Source organism: Crassostrea angulata, chromosome 6, assembly GCF_025612915.1.
Source record: "Crassostrea angulata isolate pt1a10 chromosome 6, ASM2561291v2, whole genome shotgun sequence".
Taxonomy (NCBI): domain Eukaryota; kingdom Metazoa; phylum Mollusca; class Bivalvia; order Ostreida; family Ostreidae; genus Magallana; species Magallana angulata.
Genome location: NC_069116.1, coordinates 10,095,191 through 10,109,981, shown reverse-complemented (window position 1 = coordinate 10,109,981; position 14,791 = coordinate 10,095,191). Strand labels below are relative to the sequence as shown.

At 33.1% G+C, this 14,791-nt stretch overlaps 2 protein-coding genes across 2 annotated transcripts; both read right to left on the bottom strand.

Annotated features, from left to right (window-relative positions):
* Window positions 1–162: 162 nt before the first annotated feature.
* On the bottom strand, window positions 163–5,257 carry LOC128186620 (alpha-ketoglutarate-dependent 2,4-dichlorophenoxyacetate dioxygenase-like). Its single transcript, XM_052856450.1, has 4 exons — window positions 4,733–5,257; window positions 3,844–3,983; window positions 2,562–2,717; window positions 163–2,022 (listed from the first exon to the last, which is right to left on the bottom strand). Exons 1-4 carry the CDS (start codon window positions 5,181–5,183, stop codon window positions 1,876–1,878), a joined length of 894 nt encoding a protein of 297 aa, XP_052712410.1. The 5' UTR covers window positions 5,184–5,257; the 3' UTR covers window positions 163–1,875.
* Window positions 5,258–6,585: 1,328 nt separating this feature from the next.
* On the bottom strand, window positions 6,586–14,584 carry LOC128186621 (derlin-1-like). The gene is made up of 8 exons (XM_052856451.1): window positions 14,302–14,584; window positions 13,317–13,428; window positions 12,931–12,995; window positions 9,949–9,975; window positions 9,719–9,814; window positions 9,274–9,326; window positions 8,708–8,818; window positions 6,586–7,655 (listed from the first exon to the last, which is right to left on the bottom strand). Exons 1-8 carry the CDS (start codon window positions 14,458–14,460, stop codon window positions 7,517–7,519), a joined length of 762 nt encoding a protein of 253 aa, XP_052712411.1. The 5' UTR covers window positions 14,461–14,584; the 3' UTR covers window positions 6,586–7,516.
* Between the last annotated feature and the right edge of the window lie 207 nt (window positions 14,585–14,791).

Sequence of the window (14,791 nt, the reverse complement as noted above, 5' to 3'; positions counted from 1 at the left end):
TCAACTGCATTGCCATCTACCGTTCCAGGTGTGATAAGATTAGATTAAATAACATGTCGATTCAAAGTAACATTTATCTGGATCGTAGTCTTCTGCCTCCATGTACATAGCTGCAGGACTGTTACTCCCGTCGTCCATCTGATTTTTTTTCAGACCGGGAGCTACAGTCCTGCAGCTACCATGTACATTGTAGGTCAAAGTAACAGAAGCAGAAAGTAATGACAATTCTAATTACTCTATACAAGGAAAATTTCGCCCTTTTTGCCCTCATTGTCGGCGGTTAAATTTTAAGATGTCTCAGATAATTCCTCTTTAAACACAACTGTATCTGGGCGAATTGAAAACTCTTTCCAAATGTAGAAGGGTGAAAATTACATGGGGCGAAAATAACCCTGTATAATCTGTTTATTTTACATTTCATATATTTTAGTTTTGCACACGACAATGTGCAAAAACACTAGATTGTGTTTTAAATACATTCAGTTATTCTGATAATAAAGAAGTAAATGCAATGGCCTGGTCTTGGACCAGTAAAGTGAGTTTTTCAACAGGTACTGTAGTTATCAACTTTTAATGCTGGTATATTGGTGCTGTGACCACCTTTACCAGTAGTTAAGCCCCACTCTTCAGGCACCCTATAGCAATCTGTCTGTCTGATATCAGTTGTCTGGAGGTTATTTTCATTCGACTCTTAAATAAGGTTCTATGTTAAATGGAAAATTTCCAAGTTAGAGATTAATGTCAAAGTCCACTTACGGTAAATGTTTTTTATCTGTATGTCATTCATATAAATGGGGAGTTTTGTGATGGTCACCATCTACATGATGTCTTGTTATACATGCATCAGTCATTTATACATGTACTTTTATTAATCAGAATGAGTTGGCTTATTATCACTTACCGGTATTTACCGATAAACATTGACAGGGCTGATGGACATTGTACATGTACATATCATGTAAAATGAAAACTCTTCTACAACTATTTAACTAAACAAGTGAAGCAATGCGGTTGCTGTTAACATTTATTACTGCAATACATCACAAAAACCAATTTTCAAAACAGTAAATGTATTATAAATAGTAATATGATTCAATTACAACAAAAGGAAATTTTATTAAAAGCAGAAATTGGAATTATGGGCCAGTGACGTAATACCAGTATGAACAAAAGTAATACTAGGTAAAGAAGCATTATTAATGGGAATAACTTCAAATACCACTAATTAATTCATACTTGCACTGTATATACCAGATACACCCGTAACATTTTCAATCTTAGCACCATACAGTGAAAAAATAGTAATACTTTATTAGTTTGGTGAAAGTTGGACATTAACAATTGCAAGCTGTATAACTGCACTTTGTGCAGCCACATTGAACAATATAACTACTAGTAATCATCCTTGATGGTTCACTTATATAGCATTATGAAATAATGTCACCAGTATGAATTCAGTCCATTTTTGTTAAGTGTTTGAGTAATACATGTAGTACATAGAAATTGCAGACAGACCAACAAACCACTACATTTACATGTTGCATGTATTTACTGTTAAACATTATACCTATATATGTTCAATCACAGGAGAAGGACTGAATTCCAGCAAGACTACCAGTAACATTATTTAAAACAAATGAAATTAAACCACAAATCATTAGCTTAGTGCCCATATACCCATAAATATTAAAAGAAGTTTGATTTACATAGATCTACAACACCTTGCTCATCCTAAAATTCTCAGATCCCGCACATAAACTTGGGAATTAGAAAATTCATGTTTTACAAAGTATTATTTTTTTTTTTTATAAAATTTTACATCAATAAAAAATGTTTCAGGTCATCAAAGAATAAAATAAATAAAATAAGCTGAGATTATGATTTGGAGGGTTTTTCTGTTCCTTTTACGGTGGTGCGGTGTAAAATACGCAAGCCAACTTGAGAGACGGGGAGCTGAGTTTCTGGTGTCGCCTCGTGACCTACTGCCAGGTTGTCAGAGATGATGAAGTCTCCCTGCTCCCACTGAAATCACAAACAAACGCCACGTTCATTTCAGTGCTTACTGAAATACATTCCTGCTGAAAGTGATTGTTGTTAGAAATGTCAAAATCACGGAAGTTGATGCAATATCTAGGATACATAAATTTCTTTATTTCGATCTTACAAGGTAAGACTAATTATCTAGCTTATGCGCATAACTTGTTAATCTTGTCTGCATTACAGTATCCTGTTCACAAAACATTATCTTATGTGCATGATTTATTTTCTAGTAAGCACAACATAATTTTGCACAAAATAGGATCAATGAAATAATAAAACCATGCAATTATACGGTAAATAAACCATGGTGACAAAAAGAAATACATTGTATATAGAATTATTTTGTAGATGTGTCTAGGGTCAAACAAGTACTGACTCTTCAATTCTTGGACATTTAATTCACTTTATATAAAAATACTGTGAAGAACTTTAATGCCTAGTGACTTTTTTTGTGATCAATTGGTTTGCAGCAAATAATTCTTCCACAGAGCGTATGTAGATACAGAAATGATATACATTACCTTATGTGAATAAACAAGTTCACGATTATTTTTCTCAATTTCTTGATGGATTTCTGTCAAAATGTGTTTTGTTTCTGGCCATTCAGTTATTCTTTCCTTATCTGTTCCAGCATCCCAAGCAAATGCATCTGTCATTCCCAAGTGAAAGCAGAGAGTCTAAAACAAGCAAAAACTGTACTAGAACCTCATAAACCTCTATCTAAATCCTGGTTTTATTCAAGAAATAAACAACGTTATTTAGTGAACATGGCGTTATGAATAGCAATTGCTCTGTTGGCATATTCCATGATGCGCGCGTTATGAATAGCAATTGCTCTGTTGGCATATTCCATGACGCGCGCTAGCGCGCATCATGGAAAATATGCCAGCAGAGCAGTTGCTATTCATAACGCCATGTTCACTAAATAATCGTTGTTTATTACTTATATTTGCATTTTTCCACTTGCAAATACCCTGTATTAGCCTAGACCTTGACATTTAGCTATTGCAACAAAAATAAACATTCAGACTGTAATGTATCTTTTTAATTCACATTGATTCGTTAACAGAATCAATGATATGTTATAACAGTAATTCCTTTAAAATGTTATTATAAGACATGTTTTAATTAAATACATCCATTTTATGGAGTTGGGGAAAAACAAATGATGTATCGTATAGTGATTTAAATCTATAAGGTCATGGAAAATTATATGACGTCACACCTTTATGACGTTATAGTATACAGACAGAGCAATTGCGATTATAGAAAAACAATTGCAGTTCCTCCTTATGGACTTACAGTGGGAAATAACAATGGATATGCAAATATTTAATTATATTTTGCATTTACTAGTATATCATGGTTCTCCTGTTACTACAGCAACTTATTTGCATCGGCTGTTCTCCTGCATGGAATCCAAGTTTCAGGATTAGGTTGCAGTGTGTGCATCGGTTTGCATGTACAATATATTTATGAAACAACGTTTAACTTTATACCGGTACATATAAATGGATAGTTACACATACTATTGCACTGAGATGGTGATCATCTCTAAAGAAGCCCTACTTTTGGTAAATTTAGGAAATAGGGATTGTGTGTTTGGAGGGAATCATTTTGTAATAAGATAAGAACTTATTTTAAAGTCACTGCACACACTTTACACATAAGCATTGATTAAAAGATAAAAAAGATTGACAGTGAGGAGAGGATTTTGCAGATATCTGCCTGACCCTGACTGGAGGTTACACTTTTCAGTTTATTTCACCTGATTTTTACTAAGTCAACATGATGCAGACTTACTGGCTTTTTGGTGACAGGATGTGAATATATCAAGGGGTGTATAAGTTTCAGACGTCGATCGCTGACCATATATAATCTCTCCCATCTGGCTCTAACATCTGGCTGAAGACTCTCAATCAATTTTGTCAATGGCACAAAAGCTTGAAAAAAAATATTAAAAATTTTAACGTCTTGAATTTATTTTTCAAAGATTTTGGCCCTTAAGAAAATGTGGAAGAGAAGCTGGAAGCAATCACAACTTCTCCGGCCTTTCCGGCAGGCTCGGAAAATCACCTCGAATGTATTACCTAGGCATCCATGACAACCCCCCTTTTTATTAAACTTGATTTAAATACAACACATTTTACGATCTGTTGAGATGCATGTATGTCCATGACAACCCCTCTTTTTATAAAACTTGATATAAATACAACACATTTTACGATCTGTTGAGATGTGAGCTATACTTCATTAAAGTAAATTTATGACATACCCTAAAATATAACACAGAAGCGACTTATAAGGCTGTCTTCCCGATACTTAATTTATTTTAATGGGAAGTGACTCCATTTTCTATAAAATTCTAAAATCCGGTAATGTTAATACATTCGAGGTGTTTTTCCGAGCCTGCCGGAAAGACCCAAGAAGTTGCGATTGAAGCTGGAAGGTTAACGTTAACTCTCTAATTGATACGTAGAGTGCATGATTGTAAGCCAGAGGACCCAGGTTCAAATCCCAGCAGAGGCAGTATCTGCATGTCTCTGTTACATTTGGTGCCCAAGTTTCATTTATACCATTTAATTATCTAGTACCAATGGAAAATTCGCCAATCAATTCACCTTGCAAAATAGAAGATCCCTGCTTTCTTAAACAAAATAAAATACAACAACCCTATGGCAAGACTGTTTACCTGTGTCACCACTTTTAGGTACAGCGACCATGTGATATAGGGAAAACTTAAAAGGTTCAGTCATAAAACTGCCATCTATATGCCACCCAGTGCGTCCCACATTTGTACACCCCTCCTCTTCATTATTTGACACACGGAATACATCGGGATGTGGTGATCTGGGATGTTTATAAAAAGTAGATTCCAAGTCACCAAACCACTTGCTGATCTCCACATGTCTCTCCCCACTCACAATACCTTGGTTTTTGAATATCAACAAAACATGTTCGTGTACATCCTTCTTAATTTTTTCTATCACATCGTCAGAAACTGCCTCAGACAGATTCACGTCGGTTACGATTTTTCCAAATGTCTTCATGTCGTCAAAGTGAAAGTAAGAGTTCTGGAGAATTCTACGGGAAATATTAACCCGAACACAATTATTTCCTGTTTGTATCAAACGTTTAAACATTACTTACTTTTATATATAGAATAATGAATTATGAAACAACCGGTCCAATATCAACATAATCAAGGTGAACATAAAAAACAAATACGATAGTTCGCTACCAAGGCTATTCACCACCAGGACTTTTCGGCCCACCTGAACTGGTGAATACATCTGCTCCTTTAGTTCATATGTGCTTGTTTCATACATTATGCTAAATTAAAAAAAAACCAATATTCAATAATACAAGGTGTTTTTTTTATATGATATACGGTATCAAATATAAAGTTAGATTTCAAAACAAATAACATTTTTCCTCGTATGCTTCAATTAACCCCTTCAAGGTAATTGTGGTATTGCTCTTTTGCAGGGCAAAATATTAATGACATATTTTGGTAAAATATGATGTAACGTTAATTGTTTTATTTACGTCATTTAATTATCTATGTACTAAAATTTCGGCAAAGTATATCAATTTGCCCTGCAAGAGAGCAGTACCTCAGTTATCGTGAAGCGGTCCATAGTAGTTTAATTCTGGTTGTAACAAATTTGCAAAACATACCACAGGAGAAAGCGATTTTATCAATTTGTTATAAATGAAAAACAGGCAAAATTCTACCAGTGAGCTCAGCAAGGACCAATTAGTCCAAAGTTACATTATTACAACGGCATATAGAAAAAATGTTCTATCGTTAAAATGACAGATGTCCTAAGGACCCGGTTTAACCTGAGCGCAGCCTGGTCACTGTAAGATTTTTCTTTCTTAACTGTGTATAAGTCCCTTTTCGAAATAAATTCGTTTTTACAATTTTTTAATTAAATTTAATTTAAATCATTTAAATGATTATTTAAATCATTTAAACAATTGAGAAAATTGTTTGCATGATTAAGAAAATCGTTTGTACAATTTTTAAAATCATTTGTAAGAAGGATTGCTATTTAAAAAGTCTTGCTATAAATTAAATCTTAACAATGATATATTCTTCAATTTTACATTTTAACAATTTAAAAATCTTACAATCAAATTAAAAAATCATTCAAATGTTTTTCTAAAGTGTACAAACAAATTTAAAAATCGTTCAAACAATTGCTTAATCGTTCAAACAATTGCTTAATCGTACAAACGATTTTCTAAATCATTCAAATGATTTTCTAAATCGTACAAACAAATTTAACAATTTAAAAATTGTTAGAAGGATTAAAAAAATTATACAAAAGTTTTTTTAACTTCCCTATCATCTAATTATCTACAGCTAAGTTAATAATATGAATTGTTAAAAAAGAATGATGTAAATTTGCTTTACAAATATGTAATGTCAAGGGAATTACATGTAATATGTTTTGCATGCATATCATATTGTGACATTGGCAAGAGTAGTAACAAATGACAAAACTGCTAGCCTGCTAGTGACAGAGAAAAATTAGGTTTAGATTTTACAAATCTGATTTATTGAACACAATAACTACAGCAATGTACATTGTACATATGAAATCAAAAGCAAATTTACATCTATGTGTACATGACAGAATCATTTTAACAATTAATTGTATTATAAAACCTTCCATTTTTAACCATGCTGTTTTTTTAGTAATAAATAAGCATACATGACATGTATGCTTACATGTATTTATCAGGTGCTATGCATATCAACTACATGTAGTTTTAATTAAAAAATGTATATAGTGGTAATAACATACTCAGGGGTTTTTTGGTCATGGTTATTTTACAGATTATGACTCAAAGTGTGTACAAAATATATGTAACTTCAAAAATATGCTTCTCTAAATTTAAACATTCATCTTATAGAACTTCAAAACATAACCCAACATAAAGCACAAATTTTCCATGGACTCTAACTTTACATGATTTCTACAATAGAGCAGATTGGATACACACATAAATTCCCCAATATGCAGCATGATATGAATCAAGTGAGGCATGAATTGATCAATTCATTACAAATCTTAAACTATGAATCACATATAAAGTGGTACTATTAATTAAAATGCAAAGATGAAGAATCTCAGAACAACATATTATAGTTATTTTATTTGTGGTAAAATAGCTGTGTCAATTAAATAGTTGATATTTGTATGTGTATAATTGATAGCAATTAAAGATGTGATGTAAATGCATGTCTAGTAAACCAGTTCCCAAGAACCAATAAATTTTCAGAGGAACTGTCCCACATATCCAGTTCCTGTGATCACAAAATATAGTTGTTTTGTTGATTTTCCGTATGCACAACAAGGGGATACTTGAATTCAAGACTAGAGGTGAAATTGAAATATCATATCCTTGAAACACTGATCACCTAATGATTTTGTCTTCTTTTTTCACTAGGGGTTATACAAATCTAGTCTCCACCAAGGTTATTTCCCCTTCCCCAGTTGTGTCTCTGGTTGTCCCCATTATTATCAGGTGTCTGTCTACGACTTGATGGAGCCATTCCAAATCCTGAAACACCACCTCTTCTATTTGGGAAATACTTGTACCTGAGAATACAGATGATTTATTAAGAATCACAATGAATATCATAAGAATTACATACAAAATTTAGATCCCTAGCTATAACAATCAAAGTACTGAAGAACTGACGGGAGTTGATTTTGTTGATGTTTATTTATTTTAAAATCAATGATATGTTATTTTGCATGACAAGTACATGTATACGTAGTTTTTAATTTGAATTACGCATATTTTTATAATATGAATTTTTGAACTTTTTCGACTAGAATGTCGAGAAACCTCCATATGAATCATGTTAAATAACATTTAAAGATAAAATTAATTCAATCAAACTATGTATCAGTGGTAGAAATATTTCTCGAAAATTGTATGGATCCAAGCAATATTGAACTCTAGTCTCGTTCAACCAAACGCTCGGCTGACACCGTAAATCTCCGACAAGGGTTTACGGAGACAGCAAAGCGTCGAGTTGAATGAGACTACCGTATATGGAACTCTGGCGTAGGAATACATACGACTACAAAAAATATTTAAATTGTTCGTACCATTTAAAATCTGACTATTTTTAAGGTATTTGTAAATAAGTTTCCTTGAAAAACAATGCTTTAGCATACATTACATCGAATTCATCAATTATTTTCAAGAACTAAGTCTTGTCAGGAGCAATGATTTGTGCTGAGGTCCAAACACTGTTTCACTTTCGGTTTGTCCGAGTGACTGCATAGGAGAGTTGATTAAAAATCAACTCCCAAAAATACTGTTACAACTGAATTCCTTCATATAATTTAAAAAGAAGAGAATTCTGCTGTAGATTCCTTATTATTTACTTTATTCCGTGATTCCAACGTTTAGTATCAAATATAAAATTGCAAGCCCTAAATTTCATATAGTTCACAAATATCAAAAGATATTAAAAAATCAAGATTTTCTAATCTGCCAGTGGTGCTTCTCATGATTTTACGAGTAAATGTATATAAAATTCCTTTATTTTTATTATAAGTTAAATAGGAATCTACAGTTTTGAAGTACATGTGCATCATATATATACATGTACTGTCTTCAATTTACTAGTACTTACAGAATATTTGGGACAGATAAAAGCCTTGCTCCTCCAAAGTCCTGGGGATACTTAAACATTAAGAAGAAATAAAGGTGTCCAACAATAATTCCGACAAGTTCCAAAAGCCCTCTGTAAATATTAAAGAAATTCATAGATATTGGAAATTATATGGTACTTGAAATACAAGCCATAAAATAATTATATGTATAAGAAGAATTCTTCACTTTAGATAAAGAAATACCACATAATAACAAAGAACATTTTTAAGATACTATAAACCAACTTTGTGTATACTTGTCAACCTCCTTATTACAAATCATTATCTCCACAAATATTAGTTTTAGTTAGCAATGGTAAAGTTTCAAATAAACTTTAAATAAAGTCATTACAAATAAGTTATTAACAGTGACTGTGACTCACTGTGTAATAACTTCCAACTAAATCATGATTGTCAGACCAACACACACAAGATTTTTACTATAAGGTTGGATATTTTGAATAGACAAAATCTCTTATTTTAACATGATACCAGAAAATTTTCACATCATAAGAGGCAAAAAAAAAAAAGGAGAAAGAAACCTCACCCTTGTCCAATAATCATATTGAATGCTAACAGGACCCATGGGAGATACATAGCCTGAAATAAAAATAATACATTGTAACCCTTATAATCTAGAATAACACTAAGGCCTCACTTCATGGCAAGGTTGGTGACTGTGATTTGCAGCTTGCTCAAGAGAAAGCAGCTTACAGGTATACAGTTGTTTTAATATGGAATGTTTGTCGACAATAAAGTATGATTTAATAAAACTTTATTACTGACAAAATATTCCATATTAAAACAACTGTGACATGACCTCAAATCTCACTTTCAATTTTGACACAGAAATGTTTATATTCTATGAAGGAATAGTACCTGTTTGTTTTAGCTGTTGGTACAAAAATTGTTCCTAGCATAACATGGCATTTTTATTGTATTTGTGCATGTTCGTCAAATTTAAACGACTGGTAATCTGTAAAGAAACTAACCTTAAATTGGGTTCCAAACCAGAATGAGACAACTGTATCTTTGTTGAGTTGACACCAGACATACAATACACTAAGCACCATTGGATCCATCAGTAGCTAAAACAACAACAGGGAAATGTATATCATAAAGTTCTCAAAGAAAACAGTTGTCATGTAAAAGACTAATATAAATCTCACAATCAGGGAATGAGAACTTAAAACAAGATCAAATGAACAAAGCCACTGCAAACCATCATATCTGCTGCACATCCAATAATCTAAAAAGTTGTTAAAGAAAAGCTAGAACACTTCAAATACTGTGGAATCATTAAAATTCGTTGGGGCCAATGTTGCTTTAATTTTACAGGTTAAAGGGGACATAACTTCGTGTATTCTCAATCTAATTAAAATTAGATCCTTCACGCTCTTGTATTTGATATGTCGCTGTGAGGATCTAACAACATCCCATACGGGGTCATCTCAGATTGAACTTTCTATAAGCCAGCGACATATCAAATACGAGAGCGTGAAGGATCTAATTTTAATTAGATTGGTGTATTCTATTACACCTACAAAAGGAAATATGACTTTTTATCTCAAATTTATATATTTGTGGAGGATGTTAATTCGTGGATGAGAGTTACCCACAAATTTCATGAAAATTGAGCCACCATGAAATTTGATGATTCTACAGTAATAAACAAATCATTACATTAAAATCTGAGAATTTTTTAACAAGAGGCCCATGGGCCACATCGCTCACCTGAACAGCAGTTCCTTGTAACATTACATTTCGTAGCATATGCTTTTTCTATTTTAAACATTGAACCCCTTTCTGGGGACCCAGTTATGGTCCGAGGTTTATGGTTGGCTTGAACAACATAAATAGTAACATAGGAATGGAAATGTGAAGCACTGCGGTGGGACCGCACGTACACAACCTGAAAAACTGAACATAGCAGAGTTCCACTTCAAGAGGAATAACTCTCAGACTGTACAGAACACAAGAAAGATAACTCTTGGTTCCACTACATTAGAGTTTACACAATTTGAGGATCCTTGCATAGTAATCTCACAAACTGTAGCATTATAGTTCTCGAGAAAAACTTTTTAAAAACATTTTCAATATATCTTTCTATGTTAAACTTTGAACCCCTCTTGGGGCCACAGTATTAGTCCAGTGCTAAAGTTTTAATTATTTGGAATCTACATTATTTAAGGATGCTTGCCTAGTTATCTCACAAGCTGAAGCATTATAGTTCCCTAGAAAAAGATTTTTCAACATTTTCCCTCTATATTTCTATGCTAAACTTTGAACACCTCTTGGGGCCCCAGTACTAGATTGAGATCACGGCTTTTATAATTTCGAATCTACACTATTTGAGGGTGCTGACGTAGTTATCTGACAAATTGATGCATTGTAGTTCTCGAAAAGAAGATTTTTAAACATTTTCCATATATACCGGTACTTCTACATTTAACTTTAAACCCATCTTGGGTCTCTAGTATTAGTCCAGGGGTCACTATTTTAAAACTGTCGAACCTTCATTATCCAAGGTTGTATGCATGATAGTAATCTCACAAATTGAAGCATTGTAGTTCTTGAGAAGAAGATTTTTTAACATGTTACCTTTATATTTCTTTAATAAATTTTGACCCCATCTTGGGGCCCCAGTATTGGTCCGGGGGTCACGATTTTACCAATTAGGAATCTACATAAGCGAAGGATGCATGCATAGAAATTCCACAAACTAAAACATTGTAGTTCTTGAGAAGAAAATTTTTAAACTTTTCCTTTATGTTTTTTAAAATGTTTAAATTTTGAACCCCTCTTGGTGCCCATCAATTGTCCGGGAGTTACAATTTTTTGAATCTACATTATTTAAGGATGTACATGTATGCATAGTAATATCCCAAACAGTTGCACTATAGTTCTTGAGAAGAAGATTTTAAAACATTTTCCTACATATGTTAAAATCTAAACCCCTACTGGGGCCCCACTTTTTGTTCGGGGGTCACGATTTTTACAATCTTCACTATGTATACAACCTTTTGTGTATGTATTGGCATTTTTGCTGAAGTGGTTCTTGAGAAGAACATTTTTAAACATTTTCATATGTAGTTCTATGTTAAACTTTGAACCCCGCCTGGGGCCCCAGTCTTGGTCCGAGGGTCACGATTTCTACAATTTAGAATCTTCATTATGTATACAAGCTTTTGTGTAAATATTGGCATTTCTGGTGCAGTGGTTCTTGAGAAGAAGATTTTTTAAACATTTTCCTAAGGTATTTCTATGTTAAACTTTGAACCCCGCCTGGGGCCCCAGTTTTGGTCCGAGGGTCACGATTTTTACAATTTAGAATCTTCACTATATATACAAGTTTTTGTGTAAATATTGGCATTTCTGGTGCAGTGGTTCTTGAGAAGAACATTTTTTAAACATTTTTCATATGTTGTTCTATGTTAAACTTTGAACCCCGCCTGGGGCCCCAGTTTTGGTCCGAGGGTCACCATTTTTACAATTTAGAATCTTCACTATATATAAAAGCTTTTGTGTAAATATTGGCATTTCTGGTGCAGTGGTTCTTGAGAAGAAGATTTTTTAAACATTTTCCTTTGTATTTCTATGTTAAACTTTGAACCCCGCCTGGGGCCCCAGTTTTGGTCCGAGGGTCACGATTTCTACAATTTAGAATCTTCACTATATATACAAGCTTTTGTGTAAATATTGGCATTTCTGGTGCCGTGGTTCTTGAGAAGAAGATTTTTAAAGACATGCACCCTAAACTTACTGTTTCGCAATTATCTCCCTTTTGAAAAGGGCTGTGCCCTTTATTTTAACAATTTATAACCCCCTTTCCATAAGGATGCTTTGTACCAAATTTGGCCCAGTGGTTTTTGAGAAGAAGTTGAAAATGTGAAAAGTTTACAGACGGACAGACAGACAGACGGACGGACGGACGGACGACGGACAACGGGTGATCAGAAAAGCTCACTTGAACCTTCGGTTCAGGTGAGCTAAAAACATGATATTAGGTACATTTTTAAGGAGAACACTGTCAATCGGTGTCCTTGTCACAGGAAATGCTTCTTAATATATGCATTGCAACATATATACAAAGTATGGTTAGCTTATAATTCAGCAAAGTGAACTTAAAATTTCAAACGACTCCCTATTATATCAACATTTGTTTCACACTTCAAAATCAACAGTCATTGTCAGTCAAGGATACAACAAGACAGAGCCAGTTGAAGATCAGCATAAAGGCCATCTCTGCAGGCTTCCCATCAAAAATACCTGCAATATAAATTTGTTTTAGTGAACTAACTGGTAGATACATGCACAAATATACACTAGTCCAAACTCATATTCAAGTTAGGGTTGTTGCTGTTTGTTTTTGGTGGGTTTTTTTCATGAAATGTTACCACATATTGATGTCAAAACTAAGAAAATTTCATAACATTTCATAACTGTATAATTTTTATCAAATATATGAAACTCTTTCATGAATGAAAGGTAAGTTTTTATCAATGAATTCACATGAATTCTTTTGTTTTAAAAGCCAGTAAAAGATATAAGTAAATTTACAGAAAAATTAATAAAAGAATTGACATTTACCTGTTTCTAGCCTTGTAGAGTATGAGTATAAGAAATACAAATTCATCAGATAATGAAACCCTGAGGGTCCAGACATTGGAAAATATAAAACAGCTGTTAAAGGTCTCCAAATCTGAAATTACAAAATAATAAAGTTTACATGCAAAAGATCTACATATATGGCAAGAATACAGTACAGTTTCCCAGTGCATCAATTCTGTAACCCACTTACAAACGAAACCAGACTAATATAATACTTACCCTACCTAATTTAAACTTCAACCTTGCTTGAAATTATGCAAAAGACAACAACAGTCAAGGGCAAAAGAAACAAGAAGTACATGTGCCAGTGTGTGGCGGTCAGACTACTTTGATCATTAGTGCCACATAGCTCTATAGGCAGAGCAACGCCTATTACAATTTAGGGAGCTAAAGTTCGAATCCTGGTCAGCTCTGTCATAATTTCCCCAATTCCATTACAATTTGGTGCCATGACAAACCCCTGAAACTGACAATTTTACTACTGATAGAGGAAGAGGTGATTTGAGATCACCGGGGGTATTATGACCATTTTAAGGGGGTGATGTGTCAGTCAAACCAGTTCATTCATCTGGTAGCTCAGTTAGTACAGCAGCTTAAGATTCATGGGGCCTGGTTTCAAATTCTGCTCTGCTCCGTAATAAATTAATTTATATGGATGTCAATTCATGATATTTTTCTACCACATTTCATATGAAAATATAATAATCACACACACAAAGTCATTTCATTTGACACAAAACATAAAGGTATATAATTTATATAAAATTTCAGGTCATTCAAGTCTTTAGCATGTTTAGTATTTCTGGTCTTTAGTATGTCCTTCCGTAATTATTTCAAGCTATAGCTACTTAAAACTTCAAATTAAGCAGTTAAGTGATTGACAAAACAGCCCTCATAAATTTTACATCAGATGATTAAATAAATGTCTCAGAATTTAGAAATATCAGATATCTCAAAAAATCACCTGGAAATTATATGCAACTCTTTCAAAAATAAGTATCAAGTGCACTGGGTTGATAAGTCCAAGTCTTGCAACAAGTGGCACGACGATCGAACCAGTAAACCAATATTTTGTCATCTGAGGTATTCCTCGATACCAATCGCCTATATCGTTTGAAGCCATGTTTCTATTTTGATGTTTTCAGAGAGAAAACCTTCGCACTTGAAGAACTACTTCTAGCTTCCTAATGAACACGAAATCTGACGTGTCTTTACCAAAACAAAACCGTGAGTTTCTACACCGGAAGTTTCCCAATATTTACTATTTGAATTAAAAAAAAAAAGAAAGAAAATATTTTGGTTTAAAATTAAACAAAAAACTATTTTGTTTTATTGATTTATAGCAATTATCTATTAATTGAACACATAATAATCAAAATATTGGATTTTGATATTTAGAGATTTTATTTAATTTTATTCGTTTTTTAAATTTTATTTCTATTTAAACGCGTCAA

Coding starts and splice junctions, on each gene's coding strand:
- LOC128186620 (XM_052856450.1), bottom strand. CDS start 5,183: ATGTTTAAACGTTTGATACAAACAGGAAATAATTGTGTTCGGGTTAAT. Junction 3,984..4,732: donor ACCTAAAAGTGGTGACACAG/GTAAACAGTCTT, acceptor TTTTTTTTCAAG/CTTTTGTGCCATTGACAAAA. Junction 2,023..2,561: donor AACTTGTTTATTCACATAAG/GTAATGTATATC, acceptor TTGTGATTTCAG/TGGGAGCAGGGAGACTTCAT.
- LOC128186621 (XM_052856451.1), bottom strand. CDS start 14,460: ATGGCTTCAAACGATATAGGCGATTGGTATCGAGGAATACCTCAGATG. Junction 9,815..9,948: donor GATGTGCAGCAGATATGATG/GTTTGCAGTGGC, acceptor TTGTTGTTTTAG/CTACTGATGGATCCAATGGT. Junction 8,819..9,273: donor AATATGATTATTGGACAAGG/GTGAGGTTTCTT, acceptor TAATATTTACAG/AGGGCTTTTGGAACTTGTCG.